This window comes from Cinclus cinclus, chromosome 17, assembly GCF_963662255.1.
Source record: "Cinclus cinclus chromosome 17, bCinCin1.1, whole genome shotgun sequence".
Classification (NCBI taxonomy): Eukaryota; Metazoa; Chordata; class Aves; order Passeriformes; family Cinclidae; genus Cinclus; species Cinclus cinclus.
The window spans coordinates 12,955,458-12,978,988 of NC_085062.1; the positions used below are offsets into that span (position 1 = coordinate 12,955,458).

General features: G+C 55.8%; 1 protein-coding gene across 3 annotated transcripts in view; it reads left to right on the top strand.

Moving 5' to 3' along the window:
* The window catches only part of OSBP2 (oxysterol binding protein 2), a 91,845-nt gene that overhangs the window by 62,852 nt on the left and 5,462 nt on the right, over positions 1-23,531 (top strand). The window contains exons 5-11 of one of the 3 annotated variants that reach the window (XM_062504543.1): positions 848-1,098; positions 15,439-15,637; positions 16,952-17,020; positions 17,723-17,843; positions 18,694-18,760; positions 19,099-19,266; positions 21,945-22,190. In XM_062504543.1, the coding sequence (XP_062360527.1) occupies positions 848-1,098; positions 15,439-15,637; positions 16,952-17,020; positions 17,723-17,843; positions 18,694-18,760; positions 19,099-19,266; positions 21,945-22,190 (1,121 nt within the window). Of the gene's footprint in view, positions 1-847; positions 1,099-15,438; positions 15,638-16,951; positions 17,021-17,722; positions 17,844-18,673; positions 18,761-18,896; positions 18,949-19,098; positions 19,267-21,944; positions 22,191-23,531 lie in introns of all 3 variants that reach the window. The other 2 variants (XM_062504545.1, XM_062504544.1) reach the window with 2 other exon arrangements.

Sequence of the window (23,531 nt, forward strand, 5' to 3'; positions counted from 1 at the left end):
TGGCTAAACTTTGGAACATAAGGATGGGGCACAGCCCCTCCCCGGGACCTGCTTCTCTCTGTATTTGCTTTGGGTGCTGCTGCATGTTGGGGCCAATCACCTCCTTCCTGGGGGAGCAGTGAGGTGGTCAGAAATGCTGTGTTACCCCCACTGAGTGGATTTGGGTTAGTTTCCTGGTTTTAAGTGTTCTGGGGTTGCAGGAATTTTTGCTGTAGCTGAGGTGCTGATTGTGGAAGTTTCTGCCCTCTGAAAACTGTGATGGTTTTGGGTGAAGTGTCACAGTGATTTTGGTGTCTCTGTGACCTTTCCCTTGGGTGACACAGTTCACCCTGCCCTGAGCAGAGCTGGCAGAACCTCCAGTGCAGGGTGGATCGACCCCAGTGAACCTGGGAATGGTAGGTTTGGTGTGTGGCATCCCCTGTGCCACCCCACCACCCAACCCTGAACCAGATCTCGGGAACAGCGGCAAAAGTGGATGCTCAGGGCTCTGGGTGCCACCCCCACCACGCTGTGCTCTGGGGGGACTGCAGTGGCCACGAACCCCAGCCTGGCACTGGCAGGAGGTGGGAGGTCCCTGCTCTCTGGTGTCTGGTCCCTGGTCTCTGATCCCTGGTCCCTGCTCCTTACTCTCTGGTCCCTACTCCTTGGTTCCTGGTTCCTGCTCCCTACTCCCTGGTTCCTGCTCCCTACTCCCTGCTCCCTGGTCCCCTGTCCCCAGTCGCCTGTCCCCAGTCCCCTGTCCCCAGACCCCTGTCCCCAGTCCCCGGTCCCTGCCCGCGGCGCTGGCGGACTCAGCGGCCGGGGGGTAACCATGGAAACGCTGTTCTCTCCATCCCTCCCTGTGCAGATGACTCGGGTGACGAGGAGCCCGCCTCGCAGTCAGACAAGAGCGAGCTGCACGGCCCCCTGAAGACCCTGTCGAGCAAGCTGGAGGACCTGAGCACCTGCAATGAGCTGATCGCCAAGCACGGCGCGGCTCTGCAGCGCTCGCTCAGCGAGCTGGAGAACCTGCGCCTGCCGGCCGACAGCGGGGAGAAGATCAAGGCGGTGAACGAGCGCGCCACGCTCTTCCGCATCACCTCCAATGCTATGATCAACGTGAGTGCTGTTTCTCCTGCCCCTCCTCCTCTTCATCCTCCTGCCCTCCCTGTTTGCTCCCCGTGGTTTGGCTCGTGGGCTCGGCACCGCGGTGAGGGAAGTTGGGAAGATGTAGCTGGGATGAGGGCATGGATACGTACTTCACGGAGACACAGATCTGATGCATCCTTACAGCCTGCTCCATGTCATAAGTCATTTTTATAAAGCTGGGAAGTGTGGATGTTGGGAATGCTGAGGGACTTCCTCCTGCTCTGTGGGGGGAATTCTGCCTGGCACAGCACTTCTGAGCCCACTGCCCACTGCAGGTTGAGACCCACATCCCACATCCCACATCCATCACATCCTCATTACTTCCATGAAGTTGCTGGTGTTCCACATGGCTGCAGGATTTAACCCCCTCGGGGTCTCATGCTGGCTCTGCTCTGCTCTCCCAGCTGGGTTGTCGGAGGTCAGCAAGCGGTGTCAGCACTGCCACTGCTCCTGCCCTGTGCATCCTCACAGTGCTGCTCCTGCCCTGTGCATCCTCACAGTGCTGCTCCTGCCCTGTGCAGCTCACAGTGCTGCTCCTGCCCTGTGCATCCTCACAGTGCTGCTCCTGCCCTGTGCAGCTCACAGTGCTGCTCCTGCCCTGTGCATCCTCACAGTGCTGCTCCTGCCCTGTGCATCCTCACAGTGCTGCTCCTGCCCTGTGCAGCTCACAGTGCTGCTCCTGCCCTGTGCATCCTCACAGTGCTGCTCCTGCCCTGTGCAGCTCACAGTGCTGCTCCTGCCCTGTGCAGCTCACAGTGCTGCTCCTGCCCTGTGCATCCTCACAGTGCTGCTCCTGCCCTGTGCATCCTCACAGTGCTGCTCCTGCCCTGTGCATCCTCACAGTGCTGCTCCTGCCCTGTGCATCCTCACAGTGCTGCTCCTGCCCTGTGCAGCTCACAGTGCTGCTCCTGCCCTGTGCAGCTCACAGTGCTGCTCCTGCCCTGTGCATCCTCACAGTGCTGCTCCTGCCCTGTGCATCCTCACAGTGCTGCTCCTGCCCTGTGCAGCTCACAGTGCTCTCCAGTCGTTTTTTGGAGACAGCTCGTGTTTGGAGTGTGGCTCTGCCTCCATCGAAGTGAAACAGCCCTTCCTAAGAAGCCTGGTTTACTCTGGGGAGCTCTGAGAGAGCAAAACTGAATAAAATATTTAAAGGAAACAAAAAAAAAAAAACAAAATCCCAAAGCTTCACTGGGCTGGAATAATGTATGAAGGCAGAGCTGAGGGAATTATGAATGGAACAGTGCTGTTGCCGTGCTGTCCCAGCCCTGGGCAGACAGAGGTTGGGTGGTGTTTGATGTGGGCTTTAAAAAATTATAATTCCCAGCAGGAGCTGGAGGGTACTCAGAGCCCCATGGTCACAGCATCTTCCCCATTCCCATTCTTGGGATTCTGTAGCTACGGAGGAAAGGGCTTCCTGAGTCTCTCTTTTGTGTTGCAGAGCAGTTTGGGGATGCTTGTGCAGTGCTCTCCCCACAAGAGAGTTTGTCCAGGTTTTGGGAATGGGGTTAGCAGCGTGGTGGGAGGTGCCAGCAGACCCTTGGTGCTGCCCAGGTTTGCTGTCAGGAGCCAGAACAGCAATGGGATGTGGGCAGAAAATTGCCAGGGAGAGGATTCTCCAGTAGCCTTTGGGAAGGGATGAGCAGAGCAGTATTCGCTGTGTCCAGACCAGCGGAGGAGGAGGAAGAGGAGGAGGTTGTGGTGTTTGCAACGTGATAAAAGCTTGGGCAAGACTGACTGGAGGGTGGGAAATTCCACAGAAACCATTGTGCCGGGATAAAACAGCAGGAACGTGTCTTGTCCAAAATGCCCAGCAGGTAAGAGGGGTGGGGGGGTGACAGGACACGTTCTCACTTGGGTGCTGTGGATCTTTTTCCAGCAGCATCCTTTGGTACTTCGGCTTTGAATGGGCATCTGAGGAGATGCCCGAGGGAAAGGCTGTGCCCTGGGAGTGGCAGGACTGGAAGGAGCAGGGTGGGAGCAGTGTGGCAGCTCCTGGAGGAGGTTGTTGCTCTCCCAGATCCCTGCTGAGCCGGTTGTTTTGGGAGGAGGTGAGAGAGGTATGGGCAGGGGGACACTTTGAGGGGCTGGGTTAGAAAGGCAGGAGAGGGACAAGCAGTGAGGGGGGGACCAGGAGGGAGGGGACCAGCCTGACTCCCCTGTCACAGGGACTGGTGGCTCCCAGCCACACTGTCACCTTTTCCAGCACAGATCCCTTCCTGTTACTTGATTTCTTTAGATGGGCTGATGCCTTCTGGAGTTGCCAGGAGCCTCTGGTGGGGGCTGGGGGGAGCTCTGTGCAGTACAAAGGTCCCAAAACTTCTGTGTAGAACATGAAACATCGCTCCAGGGAAGCACGTGGAGCTTCCTGGTAAAAACACACTGTGCTCGTGCCCACCTCCATCCCTGAGCACATATCCCATGGGAGCACAGGGTGCTTTTGCCAGGCCAGGAGTTCCTTGCAAGAGAATTTAAATTATCTTTGCTCACCAGGTTTTTCCTGGAGACATCCCAGCTAGCATCATGGGGCTGGTGCTGGTACGTGGATGCTCTGTGTCCAGGCTGTGCCCTGGCTGCAGCACCAAACCACATAGATCTGCTCCTTGGAAGTGGATTTGGATCTGTGAGGTTTGGTGCTGTGACTGTGAGCAGAAGGGATGCTCTGGGAAGGGGTGGATGCTCCAGGGAAGGATCCGGGAAGAAGGAATGAGTGATGAATGCTTCAGGGAAGGGAGGAGTGCCAGGGGAAGAAGGGAAGGGTGCTCCACAGTGAACAAATGCTGTAGGGAATGAGTAGGTTTTCCTGAGAAGAGGGGATGGGTGTTCTGGGCAAGGGGTGGATCCTCCAGTGAAGGAATGGGTGCTCCAGGGAAGGAGTGGGTGCTCCAGGGAAGGAATGGGTGCTCCTAGGAAGAAGGGCTGGGAGCTCTGGGGCTGGCGCGTGCAGTTCCTGTGCAGCTGCCTCTGATCCGATTATGTAAATGGCCCCAGAGCCGCGGGGAGCGCAGCAAGCACAGGAAATAAATAAATGGAGATGGAAATGCAAGAGCTTTGCTGCCAAGGTGACCTTCCCTCTGTGATCTGGGTGCTGCCACGGCTAGTGCTGGGTGCTCCTCTCCAGAGGTTGGGAAAATCACCTGCGTGGGTGGTGCCTGGAGTGATGGGGAAAGGTTTGGGCAGAGGCAGAGCAGGATGTGCTGGGCTGTTGTGTTTCAGGTGAGGATTTCAGACTGCTGGATTTCAGACTGGCTGTTGCAGTGCTTAAACTGAAGCCCAGAGCTTTCTGAGCCTCCTGTTGGCTCTTCTCCCTGTTGGAATCTCACCAGGCAGAGTCAAGGCTCGCTGGGATGGAGGAGCCCAGTGTCAGCAGGGCTGGGCAGCAGACACAGAAAGCCAAGGCACAATCTGCCACGGGGGAGGAGTGGGAGATGTGTAAAAATTAGAAGCAACAAATTACCAGGATGAGAGGCTCAGAGGATCCAGAGCAGTGCGCTGAGTTGTGTCGACTCATCCAAGAGTGGGGAAAGCTCCGGCTCATCATTCAGCAGGAGACAGCATGCAGGAGGGATGTGTGGATGTGCTGAGGAAGCCAGTTTGGGTGTTGGGAAGAGCTCACAGGGCTGTGGGTGGTGGTGGAAATAGGTTTTTAATGGGAACGGGGATGCTACGGCAGAGCTTTGTGCTTCCTCAAGGAATAGAGCATGGAGAGTCGTAAGGCTCGGGCTTGCCTATGTCATTCTTGGGATTGTTGGCGTTTTCCCTTGAGGTTTTGGAGGAGCAGGGGTGCAGGAAGGCTCTGCCAGGCCAGTGCAGCCCAGACAAGGAGGGGTGGGAGGAGCAGGGCTTTGGTGCTGGGTGCTGGATGCTGTTCCATCAGGATTTGGTGAGAAGGGACCACCTGGAGCAGGCAGTCCCAGGAACAAAGGACTCACCTGCCCTTGAGAGGCACTGCTGGCCACCCCAGCCTGTCTTGCAGGGGTGCCAGCACATGCTTTGAGGCAGGCTGATTTTCCCATCCAGCTTTTCCTTTCCCATGGGAATGAGCCTGTCTGGAGCAGCAGCACCTGAGACTTCACACCAGAGCACACTACATCCTTCAGGCCTGCCAGGAGGGCTTCCAAGAGTGTGAAACACGGAGCTGGAGCCAGAGTGAGGTGAACAATGGCATGTGCTGCCTCTCTTCCAGGAAAGGGCCCCCAGGCTGTCAGTTTAAGCCCCTCCAGGACACCCAGCAGCATCCCAGAGGCTGCATCCTCCAGTCCCTGCAGGGTTTCTTCCTGTGGATCTCCCTCCAGGGCTGTGCTTTGGCTCAGCAGCACTGTTGGGGTGGCCCTGAGTCATCTTCCGGTGGCTCACGGAACCTCTGGACTCTCCCTGCAGCCATGCTGGGCTCCTTGGGGAACTCTTGAGTGGCATCTGCCTGGTGGAGTTGGTTTATCTGGAGCCCTCTGGATGCCTGTGCTGGAATGAGCTGCCTGGGCACAAGATGTGCTTCCCCAGAGCTGCTCCTCTGCCTCCAGCTTCCCTGTGGAGCACCAAGTCCCCTCTACCCCATGGGAATGCTGCTGTGATTTATCCATACTCCCCAAACTGTTTCCATATTAACTCAGATGATGCTGAGCACCTGCTCTGAGCAACCTCAGGTTGCCCAGCACAGCCTTCAGCCCGATGTGAGTTCTGGGTTTATCCAATGGTAGATGATGGATACACCCTTTGAGTGTATCTGTGTCTGCTTGGAAAACTACTTAAAGCTGGGAGGCACAGAATCCCTGGGATCCATCTGGCTGGAGTGACCAAGGGGCCAGGGTGATGCTCTTAGTATGTACCTTGGGCGTGCTGCTGTGCTGAACTGCTTCCCATTGTGGATGGACATACGGTCTGTCCCTTGTGTCTGTCCCTCTGTCCCTGTGCCCCAAACCCATCATGGCACAGGCAGAGTGATGGAACTGACATCCTCCATCTGGGCAGCAGGGAGACCAGCAGCCTGCTGGACTGCTCCCAGTTCACCCCAGTACAACCAGTGGGCCAGAGGAGCTCTCCCTGTACATTCAGGGGTTAATTCCAGCACTGCAGTGATAAAACTCCATCTTGAACCCCTGGATTTGCTTCTTTAGGGCAGGGATTCCCTCTGTGATCCCAGACAGCTGCTCTGCTGTCCAGAACCCCAGCCAAACCCCACAGGGGGCCAGGGCTTGTCCCCAGTGCCCATGGTGAGGGTGATGGCGCGGCAGCTCTCCTGGCATGTGGCACAGGCTGTGTTAATTATCCGTGCTGCGCTAACCACGCGCACTAATCAGCGCCTCGCAAACCATGTCACCGACCCAGAAAAGCCCCGGCAGTGGGATTAAATCCCTAACCCAGCCCTAATCCCCCTGGGATGAGAGGGCTGCAGTGAGGGCTCTGGGTGTCCTGCGCGTTCCGGCTGTGGAGGTGCTGTGCTGACCAGGAAATAGCTGGTGGGTGCTTTGCTCTTATCGGGGGGGAGTGGTGGGATGGGGGCAGTGGCACTCTGGGGTCTGTCCCTGCCTGAGTGGGGCTGGGGCAGTGAAACTGGGGAGATGGGGAGATGTGGAGCCTGGCCTCTGCTCCTGAAAAGAGCTGCTGTGCCTTTCCCGGAGCATCCTGTGATGCTTTTAAATGTGAAGGTGTGAGGATATCTCTGATCAGACCTGTTCAGACAGGCAGTGCCTTCCTCCCACTCCCTCCTCATCATCATTCCCTGTGTGCTTCCAGGTGGATTTTATCAGGTGTGTGGGTACTCAGCCCTCGTGTGTGGCCATGGGGCCTCTGAGCTGGCTGGGGCTTTCAGTGGGTGCTCTTGCTCACCCTGCTGCAGGGGTTTTCACCTTTCTTCCCCCTCTTCTGTCTCCTTCTCTGCCTCCTTCCGTCCATGTGACCCCCAGGACTGTCCCAGGGCTCCCCTCAGAACCTCATGCAAGAATAGGGAGGATGAATCTGTCCCCAGCACCTGAGGGTACCTCTTGCAGCTCTTCCCTCCAGGATGTTTTTGGCAGAGGGATGACTGAGGAGAGTTGGGAGCATTTGTGCCATGCTGCTGGGTCAGCAGGGCTGTGATGGTGGGCCCAGCACGGCCCTGCACTGTCAGCAGTGCCTGGGGTTGAGCAGCAACTCTGCTGAGGCAGGAGCCAGCCCAGCCAGGCATCACCTCTGCCATTGACCTGTCCCCAGGGATCCTCCTGGGAATCCTCATCCCTTCCTGGAGGCTGGGGTAGGATGGGGCCGTGGGGAGGGCAAGTATCAAAGCATTGCTGGGTGAGTCCCTTTGGGGTCACAAGAGCTGTGTTTGCCTCTTCCCTGGGCTGCTGCCCCAAGATGCTTCACTCCAGCTCCTTCCTCCAGTGTGCATTGAAGGAAAAAGCCCTGGAATGGCAGCTCTGCTGTTCTGTGGATTTACCCAGGAAGAAGTTATGGCACTGGAAGATGAGAGGATTGTGGGGACTGCTCCTGCAGCCTCTCTCATACCATGGGGAGGTTTGCACGAGGCTGAATGCAAGGGACAATCCGAGGCAGCTTCCTGCAGATCCCGGGGTCGGAGCTGCCCACAGGCAGTTCCAGCTGCTCCTGCTGCCGAGCGCTTGGACAGGTGCTCCTCCAGCCTGGGATCTGCTCCATCAGGGGATGAGGAAAGCAACCAGCAAGAGCCTCAGGAAATCTGTGATCATGGGAGCCATCAGCAGGACAGAGCTCTCTGGGCACACCAGCAGCAGGGTTGGGGCTCCAGGGGCCTGGAAGTGGAGATTGGCTGCTCTCCTTGTGGTGGCTCTGCTGTGCAGACTCTGGGAGTGTCTCCTGCTGCTGGGGTGGGTTTGGGGACTTGGGCAAATGAGGGAGAATGAAGAATGTGCAGCAGTCACCTGGAGGTACCTCCCTGCAGGGAAAGAACCAGTGCTGGGAACTTCTCAGGGAGGGGATTTTTGGCACAGGTGGCAGTGGAGAGGTCCCGCTGCTGTGCAGGCAGGTGAGAGCACCAGGACAAGCCTGAGACTTTTCCTGTCTGGAGGAGAGCAGGGAAGCCCTGCAGGGACACAGTTCTGGGATGGCTACTCTGCAGCAGGAGGTCCCAGAACAGTCTCAGCTCCCAGGATATCTCCTGTACTGGTTCCAGCATGTCCTTGGCACCCTCTGGCATGGCCAGTGGAGGCTGCTGGATGCTGCTCAGTAAGGTTTGGGGTGGAAGGGTGGGCACCCCTAAGTATCCAGCAAATTCCTTTGTTGTCTTCCCACCAGAAACCAGACCCAGATCCTCCCATGGCACAGCTCCAGGTTGGCATTGCCTTGGTCTGTAACCCATGGGCAGCACTGGCTCGTTCCCCTTCCCATAACAACACTGGACACGTGTTTCTCTCCTGCCAAGTGCTGCTGCTTCCGGACCGGTCCGTGATTCCTCCTCCTTGGAGGCCGTGTGGGGTTGGGATTAGACCCTCTTAGCACAGCCGGCCCGGCGGATTTGCCACTGTTTCCCACTAATCCCCTTTTTATTGCATGGGGTGGATTCCATGGCACTGACAGTGGCGCTGCCGGCGGGGTCTGGATGCTGTGCCAGCCCCGGTGCTTCAGGATGAGCTTTGGGATGAGCTCGGCTCTGAGGAGCCCCTGAGCAGGGTGGATCTGGTTGGAACACTGGTGTGTCTGTGGCCTTTAGGCAGGTGGCCCAAAATAACATGGTAAAGTGGAAAAAATTCCCAGATTCACAACTAGGAGGCAAGATCTTGCCCCACCACAGGGTGGATGTCTCCATCTTGGGCATACCTAGCCCATTCTCAGTCTTGGACTTCTCTGTCTTGGACATCTCCATCATGGACATCTCTGACTCCCATGAACCCCAGAGAGAAGCAGGCACTGCTGGGGCACAAGGTGCTGCCACATGGAATGGGACCATCAGGGATTTTGGGAGCACCTTGTTCAAGCACTGGGGGTCTGGCTAAGGTGCTGTCAGTGGCATCAAGAGGTGGGCTGGACCCTGCTCTGGTATCTTCCCACTTCCTGCTGAGTCACTAAGGATCTTTTCCATGTCTGTGCTTTTTTGTAGCACCTGTTTCCCCTGGATGCAGAGGGAGTGGGATGATTTTCCATGTTGAACTCACAGGGTTTTATGCCACGTCACCTTGGTTTCTCAGGGTGTCGTGACGTGCTGAAACTCAGCCCAACTCTCCCCACCAGCCCTGCTCCAGGGAGGAGCAGTTCCCGGTATTCCTGCATCCTGCTTCAGACAGCTGGGATGCTGGCTGAGGGTCACTCCAAGGATTTGGGATGGATTTGCTGTCATTTAAGCAGGCTGTGTTGATGTGGCACTGAGCAGCAGCTTGGCCTTGGGCCCTGGCACGGCTGTGGGTGCCCATCCCTGTCAAGCAGATGACCACACTCCAGACCATGTCTCATTGCCATCTGACTGTGTGTGGGATGATTTGGGATTCAGGTTGGCTCTATCCTTATATTTCCCCTTTGCTTGCTGCTCAGAGTGTTTCAGAGTGTTTTTTGGGGGAGGAAGGATGAATTAATCCTCCCTGGGTGCAGTGGCAGAGTGTGACTCTGTATCTCACCGCTCTGAACCCAAATGGCTTCAGCCCCATCCCTGAGAGCGTTCAAGGTTGGACAGGGCTTGGAGCAGCTTAGTGGAAGGTCCCCCTGCCCATGGAAGGGGTGGACCGAAAGAGCTCCAAGGTCCTTTCCCACCTGGTCCATGATCCTGTGTTTCTCTGGTTTCGTGCTGTGCCTTGCTGTGTTCAGAGTTAAACAGAGGCTCCACAGTCCCTTCCCTTCAGGGGGCTGTTCTGCAGCAAGCAGCAGCCAGCTGTGTCCCAGGGTTTTGATGACTCCAGGAAGGAAGGGAGCACTTATCTCCCAGGCACTTGAACAGCAGAGCTGTGTCCCTGCTGAGTGCAGTGAGAGCTCCTGCTCTGTGATTCACCCAAGAAAAAGATGATTGAACGCATCTGGCTCTTTCCTCCTCTCCTGTCACTCCTGGACCATGAAGTGGTCCTTGTCCCATACTTGAGGAGCAGGAGGTGTTGGTCCCACAACAGCAGGCACTTCCCTGCTGGATTTTTCCTGCCCAAAGGTTGGATTTGTGTGGCTGATCCTCGGGGATGCTTGGACAGATGGGATTGCAGGTGTGACCATGTTCATTCAGCATCCATCAGTGTTGTGCTGGACATGGGGAATAGCACCTCAGCTAGTGCTGTCCCAGAGGTTGTCACCCTGTGGTGACCCCAGGCAGAAATTGTTCCCTGTGAGGGTGGGGAGGCCCTGGCACAGGGTGCCCAGAGCAGCTGTGGCTGTCCCTGGATCCCTGGAAGTGTCCAAGGCCAGGTTGGACATTGGGGCTTGGAGCAGCCTGGGATAGTGGAAAGTGTCACTGCCTGGCAGGGGGATGAGACAAAATGAGCTTTAAGGTCCCTTCCAGCCAAGTCATTCCATGATTCCATGAAGTCTGGCAGGCCTTGCTGTGATCATTTACCCTTTCAAGCTAATTAACCTCATCTTTTTGTTCCTTCCATCCGATTTTGACTGTTTGCTCCACTGAGGAAGCAGAGATCCCCGCGGGTGTGTGACACCACCACCTTGGAAGGATGTGGGTGACCTCGGGTGATTGTTTCCCCTTGCATGAATAATCTGGGGGCTGTTAACGGTGTTCCCATTAGCCAGCAACAAGCTGTGAAATTGGGATATCTGCCGTGACAGATATCAAATGTGTGAAAAGTGTTAAATGTGCCCTTGGCGGTGGCAGCTGCTGGGCACAGGGAGGGACCACAGAACTGATGGCACCAAGTCTTGCCTCCTGCTCCTGGGCAAGATCTCCATGGCACTTTGCCTCTTCTTCCATGGAAATTTGCAGGAGCCTCGGTGGTATTTTTCCATGTCTTTTGGCCACCTTGGCTGTGCCTCCCTGTCTTGGCTGGGATTTACAATTCCATTGGCCAGTGCTGGATTAGGACCGACCACAACTTTCTCCAGCCATGGAGAGGAAGATAAACCACCTCTGTCCCTGCTGCCACATGGTTACACTGGTGTTCCCTGAGATCAGGTACATGGATGGAGCTTGCTTTTATCTCTGGTCATTGGTGACCTGCCAGCCTGGCTGCTGCTCTCCAGCCCCATTTGTGCCGTGGTGATGCTGAGGCAGAACAGCCTTCAGAACTTTAGGATTTGATCCAGCTCTGGCCCTGCGGCAAAATCCAGGTCATGTTCTGTCACCTCCTGTACCTGCTGCCCCTCTGTGAGTGGGAGGATGCTGTGAAGGATACACCCAGTCTCCTGATAGCATGAGAAACATGTGGGCATGGGCACAGCATCCTCTACTGTTTCCTTTTCTCTGATGTCCAGAGGGTAGATCCTGGGAGAGCTTTGAGAAGGGTGGTGCCTCCCAAAGCTTCATAGCCTCGACTCCTCAGCCCTACAGCTCTCTGGGGAATCACTTTTCCTGCACTTTCATCCTTCACCCTGGGCTCTGCACTGTCCTTTGGGTGTGTTCCTCAGGGAGCCTCTTCCCGCTGTCCTGTGTCCCTGTGCCAGCCTCGTGTGGATTTGTAGCTGAGTCTTGCTTACATCCCTGACCAAGCTCAGTTGGTCAGGTCAATTTAGCCACATCTGCACGAGAATTGTATAAGCTGTATTTTGAGGTGTTGCTCCTGCTCAGTGGCTGGGATGGTTTGTACCTTGGGAACCCCAAGGTAGGGGATTAATTGCCAGGAATGAGTAGTGAGCTGGGATATTTGTGTCTGAGCTCCTCACTCCAGTGCCCTGCAGCCCTTGTTACATACAAGGATGAGTTTTGGCTCAGGACTTAGCTCAGTCGACAGAGACTGTGAAAAAATATCCCCTGATCCCTGTTTGGTGCTGCTCCCACCTCCATTGAGCATCCCTGTGGAACTTGGCCCTGTCTGGCTGTAGGGAGTGTAAACCCAAATTAATCAGTTTAATTTTCTTGGCTGCTGGTGGCAGCCATGGGGGCTGAGTTGGGCAGATCCCTCCTGCAGGATATTCTCCCCTTTCCACCCTTGGCATCACTTCTCTCCCAAGGAGCAAACATGATCCTTGTTTGGGTTGATCCAGATACTTCGATCCAGGTTTGGATCAAGCTGTTATCTGAAAAGGCTGCAGAGAAGGGCCCCTACAAAGCTTTTCAAAATGAGGGAATAATCCCTGTACATATCCCAGCTCCTAAATCCACGTGGACACCATTGTGAATTCAGTGTGGACCGTGCATTGTCCTGACCTGCTCCATGGAAGCTCCACAGTCCATGGTGGGATCTGTGGCCTCATGAGGACCATCCTGCTCATCTTCCCAAAACCTCCCCATGCTCTGCAATGCTAACAACTGTTCTTCATCACTTGGATTTTTTTATATGGCTGTAAATGAAGCCCAGTGGTGCAGATTTCGCTTTGGGATACAGCATAGAATCCTCCTTGAAACTTTGGGATGGGAGAGTCCAAGGTGTTACCTGCTGTCTTTCATTAGATATTGATTCCCATCAGCTGCTGGAGCAAGTTCTCCTCCCAGCCCTGCCTCTCCCTGGCTCCTCCATAATTACCTCCTTTCCCCCTAATTCCCTGTTAACACCTTCCAGCTTTCCTTCCAGTGGTTAATTGCAGTAGAATAATTACAGGTGATCTCGTTTTAAAGCACTCAGACTCTGAGCTGGGAGCAGCTGGCAATTCCCACCTTCAGTGCCAAACTGGGCATTTCTGTGCCTGCTGCTGGTAGAGCTGGAGCTTTGGAGCAGATAATGAGCTTTGCAGGGATGGGAAGGTCGTGGCCGTATCCCATTACTTGGCCTGCTTTCATCCTCTTAGCCCAGTGCATCCGTGGGACACATGGAGCCAGCAGCCAGCCCAGGATGGTGTCACTGGGAAGGGCCAGGGCAGGGTCCCTGTGGGCTTTGGGCCATGGGTGACTCCCAGAAGGATTTTGGGGTGGGGGTGAGCTGCGTTGTTTCCAGAGGAGGAGGTGAAAACACAGCTCTGAGAATGTGGGGTCTGGTCTGGCCCTCTGAGAGCATCAAGTCCAGCCATTCCCCAGCACTGCCCAGGCCACCCCTGATCCCTGTCTCCAAGTGCCACATCCACATGGCTGTTAAATGCCTTCAGGGATGGGCATCTACCCCTGCCCTGGGCAGCTGTACCAATGCCTGAACACCATTTCAGTGAAGAAATGTTCCCAAATACCAACCTGAGCCTCCCCTGGCCCAGCCTGAGGCCGTTCCCTCTCCTCCTGTCCCTGTTCCTTGGAGCAGAGCCCGACCCCCCCTGGCTGTCCCCTCCTGTCAGGGAGTTGTGCAGAGCCACAAGGTCCCCCCTGAGCCTCCTTTTCTCCAGGCTTTTCTCCCTTTCCCAGCTCCCTCAGCCCCTCCTGGTGCTCCAGCCCCTTCCCCAGCTCTGTTCCCTTCCCTGGACACCCTCCATCCCCTCTAAGTCTCTCTGGTCAGGAGGGGCCCAGAGCTGATCCCAGTTTTGAACACATGTAAGATGGAAGTACAGCCAGAAATTTGGGGGAACAGGATCCTGAGCCCTCCCTGCCTTCAGTGGGAAAAGCATCAAAGGAGTGATGGAGGGACACATGTAGGATCTGGTCCCTCCATGTTCCAGGTGTATGTGAAGCAAAACCTTAAAGGTAAAGCTTCTTTCCCTGGATAAATCTCAAATCCTGCTTCTATGTGAAGGAAAGGTTTGATGAATAACTGATGAATTGGAGCTTTTCTTGGACAAATCCTGGTAAAATCAGAGCAAGCCGTGGAAGCTGAAACCCTGAATCTTCTGCTTGACCAGGAGTTACCTCGATCCTCAGGTGCCACCTGCAGCCCAAATGCTGAGTAACCAGGCCAGGAGCTGGATGAATCATCTGTGGAATCCAAATAGCTGCAAACAGATAATAAGCAAGTCCTGGGAATGTTGGAAGTCTGTCAGACATCCAAAACTCTCTGGTTTTAATAGGTTTGAGTTTTTCAACTAGTATTTATCCATTGGATTTCCTTGGTATGACATGGAGTTGCACAAGCACAGCTAATTTCCTTTCACGTTGCCAGCTCCTGGAGAATATCTGTAAAAATCCTGTTTTCTTTCTTTGAAACATAAGAAGTTCAGTGTGTTGCATCTGGCAGAGATTTGGGGTGGGAGGAGCAGCCCTGCCTCCGTGCTCAGCTGCACGTGGGGCTGATGGCAAAGGAAGCGGCGAGGACACGGGAACTCGGGGTTTCATCCAAGATGGAAAATAACCTAAAAATAGAGCTGTGAGAGCTGGGCTGTCCTGTGAGACCATTGTCTGGGATGAGGCAGTGTGGACAGCCAGCAGTGTCCTGGCCCTGGGCGGATGTCCTGCTCCCAGAAATCTCCTGCTGAGAGTCTGGTGCAGCTGGGGCTGGGTGATGGCAGTCCTGGGGGGCTTTAGCAAGGGGGTTGGTACCAAGGGGTCCTCCGGCCAGCCTGGATTGTGGTGTCCCAGCTGTGCCCTGCCTTGTGGCACAGGACAGGGATGCTGTGTGTACTGCAAGGCTTCACTTGGAGCATTCCCTGAGCCCTCCTTCTCTGTGTCCAGTGCGTGTGTGGGGTCCCTATGGCTGGGGGAGGGGTCTCCTGGGGCTCGTTGGGGAGGGGAATGGGGATGTTCTGGCCATGGTGGATGCTACAGGGGCCAGGCCGGGCCCTGTGCTGTGTCCTGGGCTGTGCAGCTCTGGGGGGGAGCTGGGCATCCTTCCTCTGTGCCTCCCTGGATTAGGGAGGGATAGCTGGCTCCTGGCTTGAGTAGCCTAGAGAAGCTGTGGCTGCCCCTGGATCCCTGGAAGTGTCCAAGGACATGCTGGAGCAGCCTGGGCTAGTGGAAGGTGTCCCTGCCCATGGAACTGGATGATCTTTAGGTCCCTTCCCACCCAACCCATTCCACAATTCTATGATCCTCTCCTATCTGGCTGTCACCCCTGGGACCGCTGTCCCATCCAACTTCTCCTTATTTGCTGAATTTGGGCATGAAGGTGCCACTCGAGACCTGAGGGCTGTGAGAGCCCAACCTGGGCTCCTGAGGAGCGCAGTGGGATCAGGGATGGGGACAGGGACAAGCTGTGGGCAGGCTCTGGTAGGCCAGGGTGCCATGGACAGTTGTCCATGCTGCAGCCACCTCCTTGGGGATGGTTCAGCTTTGGATGGCCGCAGCTGAACTGAGGATGTGCGGATCGAGCAAAGCTCTGGGAGTTGGTAAAACCATTCTGCTGGGAGAGGAGCAGGAGGGGGTGTTGGGGAGCCAGCCCTGGGGTCACCGTGTGCCGTGACACCTCCCAGCTGAGCCATCCCTTCCTGCCACAGGCCTGCCGCGATTTCCTGGACTTAGCCGAGAGCCACAGCCGGAAATGGCAGCGGCTGCTGCAGCATGAGCGGGAGCAGCGGATCCGGCTGGAGGAGACCATCGAGCAGCTAGCCAAGCAGCACAACAGCTTGGAACGTGCCTGCCGAGGGGCACCCGGCCTGGCCTCGGGCACCGCCAGCATCGCCAGCACCGCCAAGGGTGAGCGCTGGGCTGGGGCTGCTGGGATCCCTGGGGTGGGACGGGGCTGCTGGGATCCCTGGGGTGGGACGGGGCTGCTGGGATCCCTGGGGTGGGACGGGGCTGCTCGGGTATCCCGGGGTTGGGATGGGGCTGCTGGGATCCCTGGGGTGGAACGGGGCTGCTGGGATCCCTGGGGTGGGACGGGGCTGCTGGGATCCCTGGGGTGGGACGGGGCTGCTCGGGTATCCCGGGGTTGGGATGGGGCTGCTGGGATCCCTGGGGTGGAACGGGGCTGCTGGGATCCCTGGGGTGGGATGGGGCTGCTCGGGGATCCCTGGGGTGGAACGGGGCTGCTGGGATCCCTGGGGTGGAACGGGGCTGCTGGGATCCCTGGGTTGGGATGGGGCTGCTCTGGGATCCCTGGGGTGGGATGGGGCTGCTGGGATCCCTGGGGTGGGATGGGGCTGCTCAGACCCCTCTGGAATGGATCGGGGTATTCCACTCAGGGACCCCCAGGGTAGGACAGAGCTGCTTGGGGAACCCTGGGATAAACCAGGTTGTTCCACTTGGGGACCCCTGGGATGGGATAGGACTGGTCAGGGACCCACAGGATGGACCAGCATGTTCCATTCGGGGATGCCTGGGGTGGGACAGGGCTGCTTGGGGACCTCTGGAATGGGATGCATCTGCTCAGGTACTCCCAGGATGAACTGGGGTGTTCCACTCAGGGACTCCTGGGATGGGACAAGGCTGTTCAGGCACCTCTGGGATGGATCAGGGTGTTCTACCTGGCTGCTCCCAGTCAGCTGCCAGCAATGGGAAGGATGCCCAAGGCAATGCCCTGTATCCCCATGGTATTTTTTTTAATGGAGCCCATTACACCATAATTATTCCTAATTGTCCTTGCTCAGGGAACTTTGGATGTCCCTAAGATTCAGATACAAGAGAGGGCTGTGTCCTCAGCTCGTGCTATTCCAGACTATTTTGGGAGTTTTAACCCTTACTCGTGGGCACATTTCCGGGTGCTGGAGGGCAGCCATGGCACTCGGAAAAGGCTCAGGGTCCCCTGGCACTACTGGATTGGCCGCGTGGGGTGGCAGTGGAACAGCTTGGCAGATTCTTGCCAAATGTCCTTCCCCCAGGGAAGCATTAGTTACAGCCACAAAAACTGCTAATAGTGCCGGGTCTTATTTTTAAAGAATATGCATACGCAGGGGGAGAGCAGTGGCTGCTGAAGGTGGGGTGGTGTTGGTGCCAGGCACTGCTCTCATTCCTCTGTGGCCTCAACGGAGGTTTAGTTTGGATATTGGGGAATATTTCTTCATGAAAAAGGTTGTCCTGCCGTGTCCCCATCCCTGGAGGGATTTAAGAGCTGCATGGATGTGGCACCTGGGGACACAGGTTGGTGGCGGCCTGGGCAGTGCTGGAAGAATGGCTGGGCTTGATGTTCTCAGAGGACTTTAGCAGCCTAAACAATTCTGAGGTGCAGCTGGGGAGGGCAGGGTGAAAATCGCTGCAGGGACAGGTACAAATCCGCCTGAGCTGGTGACCCTCCTTCTCTGGAGAGTCGGAGTGAGGCCGGGAACGGGATTGTCCAGGATGGGAAGGGAGCAGGGAAGCTGCACCAGGACTCGGCAGGCAGCGCCTGCTCCGGACATCGCAGCCACGGATCCCTCCCACCGCAGCCATGGAATGTTTGGGAATGCGGGGCTGGGAAACCTCTCCGAGCATCACCTGAAACACGTGACTTTCTTTTCCTGCTTTAATGCAAACCGGATTTCCCGGCTGTGCTGGAGCAGAGCCACAGCAGACGCGGGTTGGGCACGCCCGTGTCACCCTCCGGCGGCCTGGGGGCATTTCGGGGCTGCTCTCGAGCGTGGCAGGGTCACCTTGTGTGCCAGGGTTGGGGAGCAGGGCACATCCTTGCTTCTAGGAGCTGGATATCGGTACAGCATCCTCGGGCTGTGGAGCGGGATGCAGAGGAAGGGTCGGGCTGTGAAGGGAGCGGGCGAGGAGGGGACACAGTGGGGGCTCTGGGGACAGATCCTGCGCAGTGGGCTCTGGAGGGGACCAGCAGCACAGATCTCAAAGTCTCTTTTCCAGCAGGGAGTGTGCAGTCTGCCAAAGGAGAGGCCAGTGATGAAGATGAGGAGACGGAGTACTTCGATGCCATGGAGGATGCACCAGCTTTTATCACTGTAACCGCAGACCCCAAACACCACAGGTACCACCCCTGGCCTGCCTGGGAATAGGGAGGGGCTGGGAAGAGCTGGTTTTCCTGCAGCAACCCCTCCCTGTAGTCATTCTGTGGCCATGTCCTCCAAAACTTTCTCAGCCTCTGTCCAGAGGTCCATCCTGGTCCGGCTGCTCCTGCATTCCTGGAGCAAGGCTGAGGATGGCCTCCAGTTGTAGTGAAGCAGGTGAGGAAGGTCAGAGTCCTCTGCCCCTCAGCTGATGGGAGTAGGGCCTTGGAGGGAAATCCTTTGGAGTGTTGGGCAGAGGCAGGGAGCACCTTGCCTTGACAGAATCATGGGATGGCTAGGGCTGAAAAGGGCCTTAAAGCTCCTCTCATTCCACCCCTTGCCGTGGACAGGGGCACCTTCCACTATCCCAGGTTGTTCTAGGCCCCATCTAACCTGGCCTTGGACACTGCCAGGGATCCAGGGGCAGCTACAGCTTCTGTGAGCAACCTGTGACAGGGCCTCCCCACCCTCACAGGGAAGAATTTTTTCCCAATATCCCATCCAACCCTCCCCTCTGTCTGCTGTCACCTGCTCTTATTCCTCCATGGACATCTTGGCTGGAGGAACCTGTGGTCTGACCCATGGTCACATCACTGAGCTTGGTGACAAAAGAAGAAAACCTCTGTGCTCTCAGGGCTGCAGCTGAGAATCCCTTCTGGAGCACCCTGTTCTTAGAATCCCCTCCTAACACCTCTGTTACCCATTTTTTTCCTGGCAGTTGTCTGGGGTGGTGCAGGGACATTCTCTGGGGTGATGCTGTACCAACCCTGGGTGTTCTCTCCCCTGCTCTGCCCTTAGCTGTGCTCACCAGCTGCTGTTTCCTTCCCACAGGCGTTCAGGCAGCAACCTGAGTGGGGCCAGCGAGGGCCACCCTGAGGACTGGAACCTGGAGGACAGTGTGAGTTGGCTGGGCAGAGTGGGAGGGATGGTCCTGGTGGGGTGGACCCAGGGGAGGGGGGGGGTTGTGAAGGGACCCTCTATCTGGGTTCAGATGCACTGTGGTGGTTCCTCTGTGAGTCACGGGTAGGGGACAGATGTCACCAGTCATCAGCATCCTAAACATTCTCATGAGGAAAGCAGGAAGGTGTTTGGGGACAATTGTGCCCATATTCCCCTGGAGAACAGGCTTCCAACAATGCTCCTCAGATGTCTCCTGAGCTGTGGTTGCTGTTCCTGGTAGCTGCTGGGTCTGATTGTGTCCACCTTAAACCTGAGTTCCTTCTGTTGCATCCACAGGTCTTTGAGAGCTCAAATCAAAGCAGCTACAATGAGTCCACAGGCAAAGATCTCCTGCCAAGGAAAAGGAGACGGACTCGCATTCCTGACAAACCCAACTACAGCCTTAACCTCTGGAGCATCATGAAGAACTGCATTGGCAAAGAGCTCTCCAAGATCCCCATGCCTGTGAGTCTGAGTGTTCCTGGCACCCAGGGCTGGCACAGGGGGTGCCTTTGAGCAGCTCTTGGCTGTGCAGAGGGTTTGGGTTACACCTCTGGATGGTCCTGCCGGTGCTGTGGTGGCACAGCAGCCCCAAGCAGGGTCAGGAGATTGTCACCAGGGATTGGATTTTGTGCTGGAAGAGCCCTCTGCAACTGCTTCATGCTTATAATAGAGTTGTGGAATGGTTTGGGTAGGAAGGCACCCTAAAGCTCATCCAGTCCCACCCTCAATGAGCAGGGACACTTTCTACTGTCCCACGCTGCTCCAAGCCCCCATAGTCCAACCTGGCCTTGGACACTCCCAGGGATCCAGGGACAGCCACAACTGCTCTGGGCACCCTGTGCCAGGGCCTGCCCACCCTCCCAGGGAACAATTCCTTCCCAATATCCCATCCAGCCCTGCCCTCTGGCAGTGGGAAGCCATTCCCTGTGTCCTGTCCCTCCAGCCCTTGTCCCCAGTCCCTCTCCAGCTCTCCTGGAGCCCCTTTAGGCCCTGGCAGGGGCTCTGAGTTCTCCCTGGAGCCTTCTCTTCTCCAGATGAGCATCCCCAGCTCTCCCAGCCTATCTCCAGCCCTCAGAGCATCTCCATGGCCTCCTCTGGACTGGCTCCAGCATGTCCTTGCTCCAGGGCAAGCTGGAGCAGAGGGGACATTGCCCGAGTGTCCTCTGCACATCCAGCCATTGCAGAAGCAGGGAGGGAAGCAGGACACTGAATCCCTGAGGATTCATGAAGAAGGGACCCTGTTGCTGGTGATGTTTTCCCCAGTGTGGTCCAGGACAGGACACTCAGGGCTCAGCTCCACCTGCACCAACCATGGCAGGGCTGGGTTCCACCCCAAGGGCTCAGGAGCCTCATTTTCCTTACAGAGAGCAGCTTCTTGATGAAGGAGATGCTCGGGGCGGATTTTGGGTTGTGATAGTTCAGCCCTGGGGTAGAGGCTCTCTGTGATGGCCAGAAAGGGTTTGCTGGGGGTCTGTGTGGAACAGCCCCTCACATGAGCTGCACAGAGTCATACTTGTGCTCCATCCTCTGTTGCGTAAAGAACAAGGAGTGCATTCCAGAGGCTGGGATGCTGAATTCCTTTTGCTTTGTCTCTTCAAACAGAGCCTGAGTGAGACAGAGCTCTGGCTGAGAGTGATGAGCTGTCTCTGCCTCATGCTATTTCCAGCTGGGATGGACAGCCCAGCACCATCCAGTTCTGCAGCAGCAGCAGATCAGCGCGTGATGGGCACAGGAATAAGCTCAGGATGTGAAATCCTAGCAGCTGCTGGTGCCTGGAGAGAGAAATTTGTACTTCTATCAATCAAATCATCCTGGGAGCTGCTTGAGTCCAAACCTGAGGGCAGTGTGGAAAGGAGGAGGCTTAGGTTAAATACAAGAAAAAATTATTCCCCATGAAAGTCTGAGGCCCTGGCACAGAGAAGTTGTGTCTGCCCCTGGATCCCTGGAAGTGTCCAAGGCCAGGCTGGACAGGGCTTGGAGCACCCTGGGACAGTGGAAGGTGTCCCTGCCCATAGGACTGGATGAGCTTTAATGTCCCTTCCAGCCCAAACCATTCTGGGATTCTGTGAAATATTGAAGGATCCCACAGTCACTATGAAGTGAGAGGGAAGGTCCTGACAGAGATGCACTAGGATCCATCTCACAAGCTCAGCTGCATGTAAATATGTTTTGGGGAGATTGCTGATGAGATACTCTGAGGTCTTCTGAGATCCATCCCCCTCCCGGGATGTTATGGACTGACAAACCTCTTGTACAAGCAGCTCCTTGATTTTCCCTCTGGATGAACAAACCTGCAGCACTGAAAAGGAGGAAAACAGTTGTAGGAATTTGGATGGATTCATCTTCTTTCCCCCTGAAAGGGTTTTGCTCCTTGTTGTCTGAGTAGTACTGAGGATGCAGCAGCTGACTTCGTTCTCTGCATTTCTCTTCAGAATTATCCCAAGTGATTTGCTCTTTATGTGGATTTTGATGCTGCTTTTTCTCCCCAGCTCGCTTTCTCTGATGCTGTGAGATCCTTGCCACTTACAGGTTAAATCCCTGAGTGGAAAATCTCAAAAAAGCTAAATCCTGGAATCTGGAGTTTGTTTTTTCTACTATGAAATATTTAACTTGGCTTACAGAAGCAGTTCTTCAGCCATCTGCTCCTCTTAAAATATATTTCTTTGTTTTGAACTGAAGTTAGAAAGGCAGAAGACCTTTTGCGACTGTGTCTTGTTTTCAATTATTTTTAAATCTCAGTATTTTCAGAGTGAAAAATAGGGGTGTTGTCATGGGACTGGAGTCCCAGGAGTGGGGAGACCCCAAAATAGGGCTTTTCCAGGTTTTCTGGGCAGCTGGGTCACCTGGCATAGGGATGGCTTTCCCTGGAGGTGATGAGAGCAGGCTGGGGAGCAGCACATCTCTGTCCTGTGGCTGGTGGGGTGCTGGCTGGGAGGCAGCAGGGGGCTGATCTCATTGTCGACGCTCATTTTTGGGGTCAGGGTGGTAACCTGGAGTGATCCCTGATGGCTCCCCCACACCCAGAGCCTTGGTGCTGCCTGGCACGGATCAGGGAGCAGGGCACACACTCCCTTTCCTTTGGGCTTGGTGGTGCCTCTTGAGGATCTCTCCTTTCTTAACACTGCCTTGTTCCCCTGCAGGTAAACTTCAACGAGCCCCTGTCCATGCTGCAGCGGCTCACAGAGGACCTGGAGTACCACGAGCTGCTGGACAAGGCGGTGAAGTGTGAGAGCTCCACGGAGCAGATGTGCTTTGTGGCCGCCTTCTCCGTGTCCTCCTACTCCACCACTGTCCACCGCACTGCAAAGCCATTCAACCCCCTCCTGGGGGAGACCTACGAGCTGGACCGCCTGGAGGAGCTGGGATTCCGATCCCTCTGTGAGCAGGTCAGGGCTGGGGCTCCCTGGGTTCGTCCTGGTGTGTAACGGTGGTGGTGTTTTGCACCACTTAATTAGTGGCTTGTCTGAAGTCTCTTCTGTCTTCACTCAGAGGCAGGATTAAAAAATACACGAAGGGAATGGATTTTCTCATGTTCGGTTGTTTATTAAATCTTATCAAAAAGTGTAGAAAGTTCAGCAACAGCTCTAGCTACCTGCTAGAAGTGAGCAAAATGGAGCAAGATCCAGCTAGCTACAAGGTCTCTTAAAGCACAACAGTCCAGTAGAGAATTATCACCTATATTATTTATATTTTTAACCCAATGACCAAATTCCCATGACCGTCAGTGTGACACCGACTGACCAACCAGAAGCTACTACCTGAAACCATGAAGAAGAAGGAAGATGAATGCCAAAAGAGACACCACTCAAAATCCTCCATCTTGTCCTGTACCTATTACTATATTATAAAAACCTCAAATTCAAAACCCTTCATCATGTGAAATCACACACTTCTGTTCTAATTACACACCCGTGATTTCATCACTCAAGTTCAGAAACCTTCTCCAGGCCTCTCCAGAAACCTTCTTCAGGCCTTCCTCAGGTTAAAAACAGTGTTCTCCAGGAGCTCAGTGCCAGAAAGCACAGAAAGCTCAGAAAACCCAGGTTTCTGGGATACAAAACTGGTGCTCCTGGCCTGCTGGGAGGAGCCAGCACCTCCCTGAGCCTTCTGTGGGCTCTTGTCCCTGCAATGGCATGAGAACACGGTGGTAGAGTCCCCACCCCTGGGGGTGTCCCAGGAAGGACTTGGTGTGGCACTCAGTGCTCTGGGCTGTGTGACAAGGTGGGGATGGGTCACAGGTTCGACTGGATTGGCTTGGCCCTTTGTCCCCTGGTTTGAAGCACTGGCTTGAGGCAGGACATCCCATCCCATCCCATCCCATCCCATCCCATCCCATCCCATCCCATCCCATCCCATCCCATCCCATCCCATCCCATCCCATCCCATCCCATCCCATCCCATCCCATCCCATCCCATCCCATCCCACCTCTCTTGGCTGTGCTGCTCCAGGCAGTCACAGGGAACAGGCAGTGTGGGGTGTCCTGGAAGCGTGAGGCTGTGCTTGTGACACAGGCAAGTAAATAATCCCCAAAATTCCTGGCTTTGTTGTCCTTCCACACTCCCCAGCGCTGTGTGCCTGCTGTCACCCAGCTCTGCATGTCCCCAGGTGGCCCATCCCAGCCTGGGAGCCATCCCAGTGCCCGTGGTTGCAGTGAGGTGGGACACTGCCAGCCACAACCTGACCCTGGGGCAACCCTCCTGCCTGCCCTGCCTGCCAGGGCCAGAGG